The sequence below is a fragment of the Jaculus jaculus genome, chromosome 2 (assembly GCF_020740685.1).
Source record: "Jaculus jaculus isolate mJacJac1 chromosome 2, mJacJac1.mat.Y.cur, whole genome shotgun sequence".
NCBI lineage: Eukaryota > Metazoa > Chordata > Mammalia > Rodentia > Dipodidae > Jaculus > Jaculus jaculus.
The window spans coordinates 206,337,475-206,351,373 of NC_059103.1; the positions used below are offsets into that span (position 1 = coordinate 206,337,475).

Here is a 13,899-nt window from a genome sequence, read left to right on the forward strand (position 1 = left end):
AACCAAGTTGCAGAATTAATGATTTGTCCAAGTTGGAATCTGGGAACAGAGTACAGATTTGAACTGATATCTCTATGGTAAAGTCTCCTGTCTTTCCACTAGATAGCATACCCTCATTCCACTGAAGTTTGAAGCACTTAATCAGAAGATCAGAAAATTTACTTCTTCTTTCCTTCACTCAACAGCATAAGAATGCCTTTAGTACATGAGATGTGACAGAGCTGCACTAGGTGATAGATGTACTAATTGAATGAGCCAGTTTCTTGCTTAAAATCCAGTCTCCTGGTTTATAAACTCAGCACCCTGAAAAGTTAGGACAAGAAGTCCTTATTCTGTCTGGGTGTCCTCTTTCATCCTCTGTGTCAGACTGTGGGGACACTGGAAAGCACTGTGAGATTATGAACACGCTAATTAGATCATGTCTCAGGAGAGTGGCTCAAAGTCCTCCTTCTTGCCCTGTGACTCTTACATTCTTTTTTCTTTTTTTAAATTTTTATTTATTTATTTATTTGAGAGCGACAGACACAGAGAGAAAGACAGATAGAAGGAGAGAGAGAGAGAGAGAATGGGCGCGCCAAGTCTTCCAGCCTCTGCAAACGAACTCCAGACGCATGCGCCCCCTTGTGCATCTGGCTAACGTGGGACCTGGGGAACCGAGCCTCGAACCGGGATCCTTAGGCTTCACAGGCAAGCGCTTAACTGCTAAGCCATCTCTCCAGCCCTCTTACATTCTTTTTGCACTTGCTTCCACAGTGCTCCCTGACCTTGGAGGGTGTGGCATAAATTTTTTTTTAGTGTTGAGCTCTCAACCATCTCTCATTTTCAACTTTGTTGAGTCTGCCCAGTTTCTGCTGCCATCTACATAGTGAAGCTTCTAGGGCTAGTTGGAACGAGCAGGATATTCAATGGAATAGGGGCAGGGGAGGGGGACAGAAGAGAGGCAGGATGGGAATATGATCAAATTACAGTATGTCAATGTATTGAAGTTCTCAATAATTTTTTTTTTGAAGTTAGTACAGGCAACTTCTTATGAGTATGATGAGTCCTTTGTACTTTGAGAGGCTTAGTGGAATTTCTGGTCTCTATTCACAAGCAGCTAGTGGTATCCCCTCAGTTTTTCCAGAAAAAAATAAGTGTCTCCAGATGCTGCCAGTGCCCCCTGAGAGGTCAAAGTAACTCATCTGAGAACATCTGATTTAGCAAGAGAGACCCCAGCAAGTCAAAGTTTGAGTTATGGTGGCCAGGCACCAAGGATGAAAAGTCTCAAGTGTGCCAAGTTCTCTAACACATACTGTTGTCACACAGAACATCTGGATATGCTGAGGTGTAAGCCTGGGCGTTGATGTCTTGGCCAAGTTTCAGGCACAAGTAAGAATTATTTAGAAGTAAAGAAGCATGCAGATTCACCAGGCGGAGGTCATAGCACATCAGAGGTCTAACTAACAACAGGGCTAGATTTCCCTGTTGCTGACACCCAAGGCAGGAGCTCAGGCCCTCGGCTGTTATCTGCCAAGACTCAGCAACCTCACTGTCACTTATTTATGCCCACCCCATCTACTTTTAGGTTTTTGATTTTTTGTGTGTGGAGATTGTTTGCCCTTAACAAATCAGAGGCTTTTGAGTTTCAGGAAAATATAACAATGGTTCCAAGAAGGGATTTGTGACTTCTCTAGTCCCCTCCAAGCACACGACCTATGCTATGCACTAGAAATCCATATAGAGAAGGGCAAAGAAGGGTTTTGAATTTCAGGCTCAAACTTTGCCTTGCATGTGATTATCCTTTGGGATCTTGGATTTCAGGAAACCCAATTAAGGAGTAAGTTGAGAATTCACTTTGCCGGAGGAAGAATTCCATAAGCCTCTTAGGCCTTATGGCAATGAGTAATTCCTAGTCATGTCCTCTGTGCCAACATATCTGGGTTCCTAAGACAGTCTAGGGTGTTATCTGTGACCAATAGTGTATCAAATGAACACAGCCAAAGCAACTCAGACTCTTGGGGATTGCAGAGAGGCATTTAAATTCCAAGGAAATGAATCCAAATCCCAGAACAGATAGAAGAAGGCATTTTCATTATCTTTCTGACATTCAGCAGTTGTGCTGAATTTTTTTTTAAGTCAGGACAGAATAGCTATCATTCATTTTGTCTTGCCTCACTTATTTGGAATGAAGTGCCTCCCATACTTATCTTCTACGGAGGCTGAGTGTAATGAGGACGGTGAGTTTGGAGACCAGCATTAAGAAGCTCTATAGGATAATATACAAAACCCCTAAGATTATCTCAGCTTGCATATTTACAAAATCAAAACACAAGACCCTGCTTTGATGCCCAGGGAATTGTGTCGATTTTTTTCACATATGCTACCAGCCTTCTGCAGCTTCACTGAAAAGAGGATTATTTACCAAGATAACAATGAGAGCCAGAGTTTATTAAAGTTGTCCTGCATCCTACGGGGGAAGGGGGGCTCAGCACTTTACATGCATTACCTCATTTAACTCGTACTCAGCCATGAGAAGTGTGGACATGTGGTCACCATCTTGCATGGGAGGAAGCTGCTGGCCAAAGCGTACAGGTTACATGTCCTATGTCGCATGGTCGCCAGAGTATCTCCAACCAGGCTGATTTCATTCTGAAATCTATGACCTTATGTTGTGTGTGTGACCTGATGTGCTCAGCAGGGGCTATACTGAGTCTACTACATAATCCTGGCGTGAAAACAGAGGGGGAAATAAATAATCTCTACAAAGTATGTCACATAGTGGGACAGGAAAAATATGTCCTTAAGGCACTTGAAGAGTACCTAATTTCCAAGAAAAGACGCTCAGCTAGAGGTTTATTTTATTTTATTTTTGGGGCATGTGTGTGGGGGGTAGTATGTGTGGTGTGATGTGTGTAGTGTATGCACATGGGTGTGAAGGTGCACACGCCTTCTGTGCACACATGCAGAGGCCAGAAGAGAATGCTGGGTGTCTTCCTCTTGTCACTACTCTTTTTGCCATTTTTCAGTCAGCAAACCTTGCACTTCTCTGGTCCCTATGCCACCCACAGCCTGGGGTCACAGGTGGATGGGCCACGCCCAGCTGGAGAAATGAACTTCAGCAGTCTTAGTGAGGCGCTCTGAACCACCAAGCCATCTTCCCAACCACTTCTATACTTAACAGACAATAAACCATGATATTTCCCTCCCCTCCCCCATTTTCCCCTTCACAACTCCGTTCTCCATCATATTCCCTCCTTGCTCCATTAGCCTCTCCTTTATTTTGATGTCATTGTCTTTTTCTCCTATTATGAGGGTCTTGTGAAGGTGTTGCTAGGCACTGCGAAATCATGGATATTAAGGCCAGTTTCTGTCTGGACAGTTGCCTTGTAAGGAGTGGTACCCCTTCTTTGGCTCTTTAAATGGCACATAGAAATGAGGTTGGTGGCCATTGCAAGAAATGACACTGTAGGCAGGAAGACCTTTGTGTGTGTGGGGGGGGGGTGGATGTTGAGATTGAAATTCAGAGCAAACACTGGGGCCACTTAGAAATCTAGTAAGGCGGGTAAACGAGTGTCACAAAAACTGTCTTACTTGTCTCTCGGGCAGGACTGCCTTCTATGTGTGTTTGCTTATCTGCTTTGTACACTATGTTTAGCTTACGGGCCCCAATATCTTCCCTGTCCTGTTGGTCACTCACCTCATACTGGTGAGGGAAGCAGCTCCAGTTACTGTGACCTCAGCTCAGGGAAGATGGAGCTAGGTGAGTGATAGCGTTATAAATTTACCTTGGGCTGTTTATTAATGAGTTCTTCAAACAAATGGCTGCAAGCAAGGCTGGGTGAAAGAGGACCACAGGGAGTCAGGATTAACAATTTATTGTTCACCATTCATTCATTCATTCATTCAGTATTTCTCAGGGACTCTCCATGGCAGGTTGTGAACAGGAAACCTTGCAGCTGTTAGTGTGTGCAATGCCATCACAGATTCTGTGAAACAGGTGTGTGAGTCCCCCACCCCAACCTTGCCACCAGCAGATGAGGACCGGATGGTTGGAGCACATCATCTGATTGGTAGGAGAGGTTGAACAGGAGATTCTGAACCCTAGGATTTTTGCACTGTACCAAATTATATCAGCATCTTCTAGCAGAAGCTCATGATTGTCATAACCAGACACACACTACAGAATACACATTATCTCAAGACCATGAAGAACTGATCATACCACCCGTATCCACTCACCTCATTTCTCCTGCAAAGCATGGGCACCTGCTGTATGCCAAGCCTTCCATTGACACAATGGAGAGGAAGGCACCAAACATAGTCTATTTCGGTTCAAACACAATATTTGCACAAAGACCTCCTTCCTAATGTTCCCTAACACAAGAAAGTAGTGGCTGAGAAATAGAACACAGAGACTAGTGTTCATGGGAGCCAAACCTTGAATAAGCATCCTGTAGCAACTAGATCATTTCTCCCCACCTCAGAGAAGCCTGAGGCCAGCCAGATAGGAAAGGTGGTCCTGGGCTTCCAGTTGCAATGCAATTGACTTTTCAGAAAAGAGAAACTTTATATTTCAGTAACGAACTGTTTTCTGTGCCAGAAACCTCCTGGCAGTATGTCAAAGACCATGGAATCCTTGGAATAATAACTTAGTGTAATGTATATTTATATTAAAAAAAACTGTATTGAAACAGAGTTTATGCTTAGAATCTGAGATGTGGTCAGACATGTGATTCTTCATGATTAATTATTTGACACTATAGGAATAACTTTGACTAGTTGAACTATTAGGGCCATGTTGAATATCCCCATAATATTGGATGATAAGTATGGATGATACCTTGAAGTTATAGGATATAAAATTTCCTGTGATTTATGTGGACAGGCATAGGCATTGAGGTTAGAGATGGAGTTGGTTATGTGCATATGTAATTGACAGTAATGTTAAATTTTAATTAGAAGTTAGTAATTTAAAGATAAGCTTTTTCCCATCTAAGCTCGTGAAACCTTCTACCATAGATGTCTGTTTGCGGACAGCAGGTAAAAGGCACCTGCTTCATGTCATTCCTGTCACTCAGTGTAATTTTAAGAGGATTTCTCTGTGTTGGTCCCTAATTTGGCACCATGGAATGATGAGGAGAGACAGGAAGTTATTGAAGTAGTGAGGACAAAACAAATATTTGTGATATAAAACTATGTATTAATAACCCTGTGTTATCCATGAGGGATCTGTTCCATGTGCCCCAGTGGGCACCTGAAATGGCTGATAGTATTTATCCATATACAAACATATATATATATATATATATATATATATATATATATATATATATACTGTGTGTTTTCCTAATGCCTGTATACTATGATAAAACTTAATTTAGAAATTGAGTACTTTCTTCTTGTTACTGGGACAAGACACCTGGCCAGAAGCAGCTTATGGACATAAAAGGTTTACTTCTGACTTCCAGTTTTTAGGGGAGGTTTCTTCATGGTGGAGAAAAGCATGGCAGAGAAGACAACGGCTCTTGTCTTTGTACATCAGCCACAGGGTAGAAGCAGGAAGAGCTAGCTGACTCTGAACACCCAGTAGGCTGGACTCAGACTCCTCAAAGCGGGCTCCTAGTGATAGGGCTTGGCTCACAAAGCTGCACCTCCAAAAGGCTCCACCAGGGGGATCTAAGTAGGAAGTCGAGTCCTGAACACTTGGGGATATTTGACATTTGACATTCAAATCACCACATGCAGCAAGCGACTAACAAAGATACATAATAAAATTATGACAGATATTACAATAACAGCTAAATGAATGTGCTTGGTTGTTGTGGGTTTTTTTTTTTCTCCCTCACTTTCCTTAATTCTTCACTGCACTTTAGTGATATTGTCAGACTATGGTTGGCAGCGGATACTCAGCCATAAGATTGAAAGCAAGGACAGGGGCCTATATCTGCATTTCATTTAAGTTTCACTTAAGCGCCCGTGGAAACATCTTCAGGGAAGTTAGGAAACTTGCCCAAGGTGTAAGCACTAGTTACTGAGATAGCACTTGAGCCCAGCCCCATCCAATTCTAAACTATTCTATCAGATGAGGGTTGTGGATGCTCAGTTCCCACTCATCCTTATAGCAGAATGTGTGAGTCTTTGTGGAGGGACGGGAAATTATGAGAGCCTGCACTGAAGGAGGAAAATTGTTCACTTTTGCTTATTTTGTAGCCAAAAGCTGGGTCTCTTGGATCGGGTTCGCCTTTCTAATCCTCGTGGTAGCAATACTAAAGGAAAGCTGTTTGCCCCTCTGAATGTAGATGCCATAGAAGAAAGCCCACCCAAAGAGCCAAAGCCTGCTGGCTTAAACAACAAAGAACGTTTCCGCACCGCCTTCCGCATGAAAGCCTACGCTTTCTGGCAGAGTTCTGAAGGTAACTCCCTTCTTCTCTCTCAGTTTCTGTACCTCTCCTTTCCTCCTTCCTCACCTCGCCCTCCATCCACTGAAAACCTGAGTCCACAAAGCAGTGGCTCCTGACCCTCTCTCAACCAACTTCTAGCCTTATTCACGTGCCTTGGGCAGGAAGCATCTGTGACTAGTCCTGTGACCAATGCTCTAGGAAGGGCCCCAAGTTAGCTAGGCCAGAACATCCATGCTTCAGTGCAAACTTCTCTGGGAAGCCATGACGAGCAAATTGATTGTCACGGAGGGTGACAGAGGCAGAGGGGCAGGTGCAGAGCCATCTGCAGATGTGCACAGTGGTTCCAAGGACAGGAAAGAGGGGTTGGCAGGACTGTAGGAGCCATGGCCTTATACACCTCTGTCACCTATGAGAAGGGAGGACAAGGAAGAATGCAGTGTCCTCAGTACCTGAGACCACTAAGGCCCTGAACCTCACCGTGTCACAACTTCTCCAAGATCTCTGAGGTGTGAAAGGCTCAGAAAGTGGTAGCCTGTGGTCACCAGCAAAAATATTGACAGAGCAAGATCACAACTGGTATCTGTCTCACTCTGAACTCCATGAGTACCTGTTGTTGCCTTCTGGGGCTATCAGGTCCCGTAGAACTCCCCAGGCTTGTCTCCTTGCCTTCTTCTCCAGCCTTAGCATAACTTGATCACACTCTGACTCAGACTCCTGGGCCTGAGTGCGGATGGAAAGGTGTCACGGCTGAAGCTGTGGTATGGCTGCACAAGGCTGAAATGAAGATAGGGTTTGATTTATCTGGGTGCTATGACTCAACAATGGGTCCCTGAGCTTTTCCACGTGTGGAGGACTACACTGATGCTTGTGTCTCTCCTGCTACCTTCAGATGCGGGGACAGGGGATCCCATGGCTGAAGACAGGGGCTATGGGAATGACTTCCTCATGGAAGACATGATCCCTACCCTGAAGGCTGTCATCCGGGCTGTCAGGTAATGACCTAGCTCCCCACCTGTATGCCTTCCCAGGCTCCAACTCTACTCTCACAGAGAACAGCGGGAGAAATATACCTGGGCTTTAGAAAAGGGACCAGTACCACCTCTAATCACCTTGAGCCAGGTCCCGTGGCTGTTAAACACTGTATGCATAATGTGGTCTTAAAAATTCCTCCTGTAGCCAGGTTTTATAGGGACTCCTGCTTTCCTTGTTTTAAAGAGTGCTGCCACAGTCCTCCTGACAGTGTTTCCCACCATGACAGCCTTCTCTGGCTTCAGTGAGCATTTATTGTGTCAGGATAGAGTGTATGCTGACATGGGGTTTTATATGCATGTCACACTCAATATAGCTTTTCTTTTGCCTGGCTTCATTTGTATACTTATTTTTAATGAAAAATTTTAACAATGTAATTAATTACAGATATCTTTTTCTGCATGAGAGGAGACTATAATCTACTCTGGCTATTTCTTGCTTGTTGTAGAATTCTTCAAAAGAAAGTCAAAGACTATGCTACTACTTAAAGAAACATGTTCAAGATATGGGCATGCACTGCATAAGGTTTCAGTGAATTTTAGAAACCAAATTGCTTCCCCAGGAGATAGTCATGATACTTTCAGCAAGATTCTCAATCCAACTGGGCAGGGAAGAATAACTGTAACCTGTTTGATATAACAGAACGGCCACTGGATAAAAACACAGACATCTGGACCCATATCCAATTGGGCATTCTCATTCAAAGAAAAGTAGTTGAGGAATCTGTTGAGCAGAGGAAAGGCTCTGTTGGGATATTACAAGCTCCTATCTCTGCCCTGATTGCTAGCACTAATATGATATCTTAGTTAAAGAATTGGCAAGCTTTTGTTGAGAAGTACCAGAGAGTAAATATCTTAGCTTATGCAGCCCTAGGTCTCTGTTGCAAGTCTTCATCTTTGCCACTGAGGCACAAAATCAGCCACAGATAGTCCATAAATGAAGACATGTGGCTACGTTTTATGACATCCTTTCAAAAGCAGACTGTGAGCAGGTATTTAACTGAGCCACAGCTCATTGATTCCTACCTTAGGTGAAGCTGGGTAAAGCACAGACATAAAATAGCATGAAACTCAGAAGGATGGCATAAAACCTGGATGCTGTAATCAATATATGCCAAAATAAAGTTTAGAAGCTAGAGCAATGGGTTAAGACAACATGAACTTGATATGTACCATTGAGAAGACCCAAGCCCATGCAAGTTGGAAGGGCCTGGGGTAGGCATAGCCTCCTGCCCCAGACTGCAGAACTGTGAGTCATTGACTATACCTCTAAGTTTATATTGACACTAGACACAAAAGGATTCAGCCTCAGCATGGGGTTTTCAGGGGACATCAGCCATCTGGATGACCTTATTAACTCCCAGGTAGGCAGAAGCAAGGGCTTGACTTCATCCACTGGTTCTTGTTTGTATTTTACACGTAGAGAAGTTAATTTCTTGTTGCTGAGACAGAGATACCCAATCAGAAGCAGGTGATGGAGGGAGAGGGCTTATTCCTGGCTTACATGCTCCAGGGGAAGTCTCATCATGGCAGGATCAGCAGATGATAGTTTTCACACATCGCATCAGCAGGGAGGAAGGAGAATGAGCCCAGTGTGGCAAGTGAAGCTGGGCTGTAATGTTCCGAGCCCTTCCCTCACTGGCACACCTCCTCCAGCAAGGCTTCACCTTCCAAAGGCTCCACCAGCTAGAGATTAAGTATGCAGCTTAGTCCCAAATACATGAGGCTATAAGGGACATTTCCATTCATATTACCACAATAATAAACCTATGAAATCTAAGAAAACAAAAAAAAATTAACTTTTCAAGGAGCTCATGACAAAACAATTAAAGGTGCTGTTGTTATGGTTTGATTGTAAAATGTCCATCATGGGCTCATGTGTTTGAACACTTGGGCCCAAGGTGGTGTTGCTATTTGGGGAAGTGGTGGAACCTTTTTGTATATGGGAACTAGCTGGCAGAAGGAGAGCCCATGGGGAATGGGGCTTGGGGATTGAATCCTGACTTGTGTTTTGTCCCAAACACTCCATTTTCTAGTCTGTTGAGACTGTCTTATGCTTCCACCACCAAAAACAGGACCCAGTCCGAGCTCCATGCTTTCCTCACCATGTTGGACGCGTCCTCTTAACCCATAAACCGAAACAAGTCCTTCCACTCTTCACTTGTTTCTGTCTGGCATTTTGTCACAGCAATGAGGAAATTAACAGCTACCGAAGAGCAGAAACATCAGCTATGCTCAGACAGAATGTTGTGTCCTGGGGACAATGACAGGAGCTTGGGACTCATTAGCAGACAAGCCTGGCTTTGTGGTCCAGCTTTGCCAATATGAGCTGCCTGGCCCTGGGGAGATGTGGAATCCTTTGAGCCACAGCTGCTATGTCCTCTGTAATTTGATCTATTAGCAAACTGGTCATAAAGCACAATGCTCAGTGGCTCAGCGTCTTCCAGGAGACAGATGCTCAACGAGTCATCTCTGGTTACTGCTGTAGTTTTCTAATTATTTAAATGAGTGAAGGATGACACTAGCCTATTGCTAAGGACTCGGGCCAGAACCCAAAGCCAAAATTTCTCCCTAAGGGATTTATTGTTCCTCCTTTTCTCTCCCTGTCCCTGAGTTTATTGGTAGCACATTATGATTTCCATCACTCTCTATCTATGCGATACAAATGTCTCTTCTTGGCCTTTCAGAATTCTACAATTCCGTCTCTATAAAAAAAAGTTCAAGGAGACTTTGAGGCCTTATGATGTGAAGGATGTGATTGAGCAGTACTCTGCAGGACATCTCGACATGCTTTCCAGGATAAAGTACCTTCAGACAAGGTAAGACGTTCCCACGTGTACACTCACCCACTCAGGAATCCAAGCAAGTGATGTGCAGAGGTTCAGATGAAAGGAAATCAGAAGTAACTCAATATGCAGAAGAGAACCTTCAAGGAGAGAAACACTCACCAAGCACTTTTATGTCCATGCCAAGAAACAGCAGACCAAAAGCTGTGGAGAAGCTCTATGACACTGCCATGGCCAAGGTCAGCCCTTGGTCAGGCCTAATAGAGAGAAAAGGCATGTGTTCAACTGGGATGCTTTCAATGCTAATGACAAAAATAAGAAAATATAAACTGTGTGCAGCTACCTAATTTAACATAAAATTTCAGTCTTATGAAGAACTTCAAGTGTTATTGTAATAGTGAAAATAAGCCGGGCGTGGTGGCGCATGCCTTTAATCCCAGCACTTGGGAGGCAGAGGTAGGAGGATCATCATGAGTTCAAGGCCACCCTGAGGCTACATAGTGAATTCCAGGTCAGCCTGAGCTAGAGTGAGACCCTACCTCGAAAAACCAAAAAAAAAAAAAAAGTGAAAATATGGAAATAGTAATTTTGTCCAACTATTATGTGACTCCACTATTTTGTGTTGTTTTCTTATGATAATCCTATCTTCATTGAAGACCTAAGAACTCTTCATATAAGTGTCTAGTCCCTTAGAATATTTTAATATTCTATGTCATAACAAGTGCCATAATTCTGATGAGGAAACCAAAGCTGTAGTGGCAAATGGCTGACCCAAACATATCCAGCTAGAAATTAGAGAGCTTAATAATATAAATATGTCTATATCACATATAGCATCATCATAAGACCTGGAGAATATATTACACAAAGACCTTGTAATGATATTAACTAATATACTACATATATGCTATACACCCATATGTATGTGTGTGTGTGTATATATATCACACACACACAAATATATATACATATATATATATATATATATATATATATATATATATATGTCACAGGACTGCCCAAACATTCACTTAGAAATAAGCATGACACACATACGTTCTCCCATATAAGGGACCTAAAGAGAAATTAACACAATTCAAATTGACATGAATCCTCCCTGGACCTTAATTTCCTCATCCAGGGAACATTTCCCCATTGGAGTTTCTTACTAAGTTAACAGTAGTACCACTCTGAGGGGCTTGGATATTAATAATGGTACCAGGCTAGAGTTGTTCCTGTTTATGACCTTACTTTGTTTTTAATTGGGATGTCAACTTGGACAGCATCATGTAGTGACAGACAGAAAGTCAGGGTTCCATGCCTGCTGAAAAATGGATGTGGAAGCACATTCTTAGCCCTGTGTATGCTGTTCTTTGTGCAGATATCACTATCTCGGAGATAAAGTAGGACATGCCAGACTCCAAAAGTACCCACTAACTTGAGTCTTCACAGAATGTTATACTGTCATGGATTTTGCTGTTTATCTGAAAAATGTCTTTCTGGGAGTTGTGTCTAGAAGCTGCCTGCGTGCAATGATGAGCTACCCATCCCCAGCCGTGTGAATACTGCCGTGGGCCAGGCAGAGAGGACTTCCGCCTTCTAGTGAATGAGGCCCACCCTGCGTACTGACAGGCAGCTATGTTTGCAGGGAGGATCTGACCCAAGACTATGTCTGCGTACCCAGTATCATAATCATGTTGCTCCCTCGGTTCCACAGCATGGTGGGAACATTTTTATTCTCTTGATCCAAAGAATAAAAGAGAAGTGGTATTTTGTGCAAAAACAGAAGCAAAGTGCAGGTGCTAGGACTGGACTGTGCCCCATGGCCAGAGATGCACGGGGAGCAGCAGGGGTCTGTGCAACTGAAAGTAGAGCCTAAGATTTGGCAGTAAAAATGCCTAGTTGTGGGATTTGGGTAGGTATAAAAGATCTGCATAATGAGATAAGGGTTGTACCCCCTGCAGCATTTTCTGTAAAGCATAAGGTGCAGCTTCACCTCCATCTCAGTAGACTGTCGGTTTCCCTGTACCTTCGAGATGAAAAAAAAAATGTTCTTGGTACCATCAGGTATAAACAGGCAACAATATACTGATTTCTTCTTCTTTCTCGCTATCTCTGCTTATTCTTTCTCCCCTCCTCTGATATACTTCAAATTCACATTTGAATTTGAAATGGAATGAATTATTTTCATGCAAAAACAAAGCTTTGTATAATCTAACCATCCCCTTTGTTTGTTTCTTTCAGGATAGATATGATTTTCACCCCTGGACCACCATCCACTCCAAAACATAAGAAGTCTCAGAAAGGGTCAGCATTCACCTACCCTTCCCAGCAGTCTCCCAGGTATGGCTTGTGGCCATGGACTGTTGTGCTGTGGGCTGGGGGAAGACCCATGGGGAATGCCTACCCGCAAATCTCAGCTGGGATCCTATACGTGGGTGACGTTATCATTCCACTAAAACGGAAAGAGAGTTTAAATGCTATTTTAGGCTATATGTATCTGAAAGTTTCTGTATAAATGACTTTGTGCCCTCCTCTCAGACCATATAACTGACATTTCTTCCTGTAGTGTCTGAAACTGAAAATAACCAGTTTCCTGATTATAGGAGTCTGCTTGGTTTTATTTGAAAATTAACAAAATGCCCAACATGCCTTAGAGTACTTAACTCCTTTGAATTATTGATTATTTGTCCTCAAGTCTCCCTACAGTGAAGGTAAGCATGAAGTCAACAGTGTAGAAGGACAGAAAATTCTGGCTTTTCCTGACTCGTGTTTACGGAATGGACCTCCTCCAGGCTTTGTCAGCATGAGAACAGGAATGATGGTCCCCTGTGTATGGTTTGCCTAGCTGGAATGCCTACAAAGTGAAAACAGATAATATGGTTTTATAGAACTGTTGGTTTTGTTTTCTTAGGAATGAACCATTTGTAGCCAGAACATCCACATCAGAAACTGAAGACCAAAGCATGATGGGAAAGTTTGTAAAAGTTGAAAGGCAGGTAAGTCCTTCTTTCCCCTCACCAAAAGGATAATATGTAGAACTTATTTTCAAGTTCCATTTTTCCACACAGGGAGATAAAGTACTTGACTCATACGACCTACTTCCCAAGAAAGGAATATGCAAATGTATTCCTTCATTTTGCCCTTAGTGGCTGATGATGACTTGAATGCTAATTAATTGTTCTGAACCTCAGAACTGCTTGTCTGAAATTTTCAATATTCAGTAATTTACAAAGTTTCTGAGGATTGAAAGGGCTGATACTGAGCTGGAGAGATTGCTTAGTGGTTAAAGTGCTTGCCTGCGCAGTCTAAGGTTCCAGGTTCCATTCCCTAGAACCCGCGGAGGCTAGAAGCACACGGTGGCGCATGCATCTGGAGTGTGTCTGCCCTGGGTGGAGGCCCTGGCATGCCCATTCTCTCTCTTGATAGCCTCTTTCTCTCTCAATCAAACAAATAAATAAAGATAAAATAAAGAGCTGATACATGGGAATTACCTAAAACATGTGAGTTAGTATGGCTGACAGTCGCTATTATTATCTCTTGCTCCATGATGGTTTAGGAAGGTTAATTCCCTGCCTTCCATTTCCTGAGCTTCTGCTCCTATGCCCCTACCCATCGATGGCCTGTGTGACAGGCCTTGGAGGGGACAATCTGTGGGTGAGGGGTCATTTGGTGTGCAAAGAGAAACCCTCACTGCACCCCACA

At 43.2% G+C, this 13,899-nt stretch overlaps 1 protein-coding gene across 1 annotated transcript in view; it reads left to right on the forward strand.

The window, feature by feature from the left end:
• Kcnq3 (potassium voltage-gated channel subfamily Q member 3) overlaps positions 1-13,899 on the forward strand; it is a 360,138-nt gene that overhangs the window by 336,393 nt on the left and 9,846 nt on the right. Inside the window, exons 10-14 of the mRNA XM_045143089.1 lie at positions 6,190-6,392; positions 7,270-7,372; positions 10,096-10,227; positions 12,439-12,537; positions 13,109-13,193. Coding sequence (XP_044999024.1) covers positions 6,190-6,392; positions 7,270-7,372; positions 10,096-10,227; positions 12,439-12,537; positions 13,109-13,193 — 622 coding nt within the window. The remainder of the gene's footprint in view (positions 1-6,189; positions 6,393-7,269; positions 7,373-10,095; positions 10,228-12,438; positions 12,538-13,108; positions 13,194-13,899) is intronic.